This window comes from Callorhinchus milii, unplaced genomic scaffold (genome assembly GCF_018977255.1).
Source record: "Callorhinchus milii isolate IMCB2004 unplaced genomic scaffold, IMCB_Cmil_1.0 Scaffold4, whole genome shotgun sequence".
Lineage (NCBI taxonomy): Eukaryota > Metazoa > Chordata > Chondrichthyes > Chimaeriformes > Callorhinchidae > Callorhinchus > Callorhinchus milii.
Window position 1 is genome coordinate 21,731,633 of NW_024704745.1, and position 2,660 is coordinate 21,734,292.

At 55.0% G+C, this 2,660-nt stretch overlaps 1 protein-coding gene across 1 annotated transcript; it reads right to left on the reverse strand.

Annotated features, from left to right (window-relative positions):
* Nucleotides 1-1,691: 1,691 nt before the first annotated feature.
* Nucleotides 1,692-2,206, reverse strand: LOC121848922 (TSC22 domain family protein 1-like). The gene has a single exon (XM_042334668.1). The coding sequence runs from the start codon at nucleotides 2,176-2,178 to the stop codon at nucleotides 1,765-1,767; it is 414 nt and encodes a 137-aa protein (XP_042190602.1). The 5' UTR covers nucleotides 2,179-2,206; the 3' UTR covers nucleotides 1,692-1,764.
* Nucleotides 2,207-2,660: the final 454 nt, after the last annotated feature.

Consider the following 2,660-nt stretch of genomic DNA (forward strand, 5'->3'; position numbering starts at 1 on the left):
ACAGAAGCTTGAGTTGGATACTGGACATTGCCTGGTACCACTTGTGGTTGTGGCCCTCCCTGCAACACATTTGTTGGTATTGAAGATTGGCTAACATTCTGGATCAAACTGCCATTCTGCACAAGAGCTATCTGGGTGGTGGGTTGTTGTGGAATTACACTTGCAGGAACAGTAGGTAGATTTGGAGGCACACTTGATCCAACTTGATTAACACTGGGCAGGTTGGCAGTAACAGCAGATGGCGTAGAACTTATTCCAGTTATCTGCTGGTTATTCACACTTTGAATAACAGACTCAGCTCCTTGCCCTTGAGGTTGTGATGGCAACTGTTGTTTCTGTGGTGCCATGACAACTTGCTGCACAAGCCCTGATGCACTGCCAGGTACAACTTGCTGTTGTACAATCCCACTTTGCTGAGGCTGTCCTATTTGCTGTCCAGGGCAAGGCTGAGGAGTACTTGACTGCAATACTGTTGATGCTGACTGGTTTACAACAGGTGGTGTGCAAGACTGCTGCAACAAGGAGATTGTGTTCCCTTGCTGACCCGTCACCAATTGTCCATTGGCAGCACCAGGCAGCAACATTGTTGATAACTGCCCCACAGGCTGACTTGGGGCCACTGCAGGCAGTGTTTGTGCTGACATAGGTGGTGCTTGGCCTTGGACAACTTGCGTTTGGCCTGATGGTGCTCCTGGTCCTACCCCGCCAGCGCCCTGTTGCATAGCCTGCACCGAGGATTGAATTTGAGTGTGCTGCACATAGTCTGAAATAATAGCACTTGTATTTGCTGATATAGTATGCTTTGCCGTCATCTGTGAAGCTGGCTGTTGCTGCAGATATGGTAGCTGTTGCTGGGGCACAACTGGCATGACCTGGGAAGCCTGCTGTTGTTGAGGATATGGTAACTGCTGTTGAATTGAGGCCTGTTGAACATTAGCTACGTTACTGATATTTGTTTGACCAGAGAGAGGTGCACTTGGCTTCTGCTGGGAATGCATAGTCTCCTGGGAATGCAACTGCATTTGTGCAAGCTGTGGCTGAGAAACACTTTGTGGTAGAGGTTGTACACTATGAGGAACAGCACTGCTAAAGTCTAACTGCTGATTACTAAATCCTTGAAATGCTTGTTGTTGGGGTGCTAGAGTCAATCCCGGATCCCCATTACCAGCATTTTCTATGTAATAACCTATTGTACTCACAGTACTGCTCACAGAAGAACTTCCTCCACTTGTGCTCTCCTTTTCCAGATTCACATCAGTGGGAGTCTGTTTTACACTCTCCACTGTCCTGTTCATAGATATGCCTTCAGAAACAACAGTGGTATTTTCTTTGTCATAAAATTCAGTGCAAACCCACCTACCCTTCTTGTAGGGTTCAGTACTGGAATCTAGTTTGACAACTCTAAATCTGGAACTGCCAGCAGCAGGTTGGCTCACCGCAGATCCAGGGCCTCCTGCCGCACTAGTGGAACTTGCATTAACATTTGAGGAAGCACTGACAGCAGTAACATTAACACTGCTACTTGCCCCAGTGACGTTCATTTTTGCACTACTAGTCAGGGCAATGTTGCCCAGATGAGCACTGCCCGGACCACTCGCAGCGCTGGCGTTACCATTACCCGTGGTGCTGATGTTGGAAGTTGGTGGTGCGGGAGTGCCGACAGCGCTCGTTACTAACCCAGAAACGGGCACATGGATTCCATTTTTTTCTGAAGCGGTGGGCGCCGAAACATTTGCAGAGGCGATGACTCCTCCCGAAGCAGCATTAGCGGTACCGACTAACCCGGGTCCTGCCACCATGGCGTGGGTGGTGGTGGTGTTGTTGTTGTTGGTGTTGGTGATGGTGAGGAGGGTGATGGTGTTGCGGTGGGTGAAGGCTGTGGATACTCCCATTAAATAAAGCAGTCTGGTGCTGAGGGAGCCGGGGCTGGTTGGGAGACAGCGCGCCGGGAGTCTCAGCATCCCCGACGTTATTTAACGTTTCCTCCGACGAGCTCCTCTCCGGCTCGTAGTCGGTGGCCCTGGACACGTCCAATATTTCGGAGGACGACAGGTCCTCGGTGTGGGACTCGTCCATGTCGTCGTAGCTCTCGGTGTCCTCGGCGATGCTGTTGTTGGAGCCGGCGTTGTTCTGGGCCGGAGTGACACTGGTAATCTGGAAGCCGCTCTTCTTCTTCATCTGAGCCCCGGCCACCGAGACGGTCGGCGGCGCCGGCGGCGGCGGCTGGGGATGGAGGCTCAGGCTCTGAGGGGGCAGCTGCGGTCCCGGGGCAGCTCCCCCCCCCGGCAGCGAGCCGAGCCCCGGCGACGGCGACGGCGAGGAGACCGAAGCCGTGGCGAGCGAAGCGGACGAGCGGGCGTGAGCCGGGGTTTCCTCTGCGTGAGGAGGGTGCGGGAGGCCGGCGCCGGCCCCGCCGATCAGGCTGCTGAGGGAGGCGGACGAGCCGGGGGCGCTGGTGAGGCCAGCGCCGGCTGTGGCGGGGAGGCTGGCGGCGGCGGTGCTGCTGCTGCTGCTCCTCCGGGGGTACGGCGGGTGCGCCATCTTCCTCTCCGCCGCACTTTCCGGCTGGTGCATCATCACATTTAAAGAGCAGCCGCCGGCCCTGTCACTCGGAGAGGAGGAGGAAGAAGAAGAAGAAGGGGGCGGGCGGACGAGGGAGG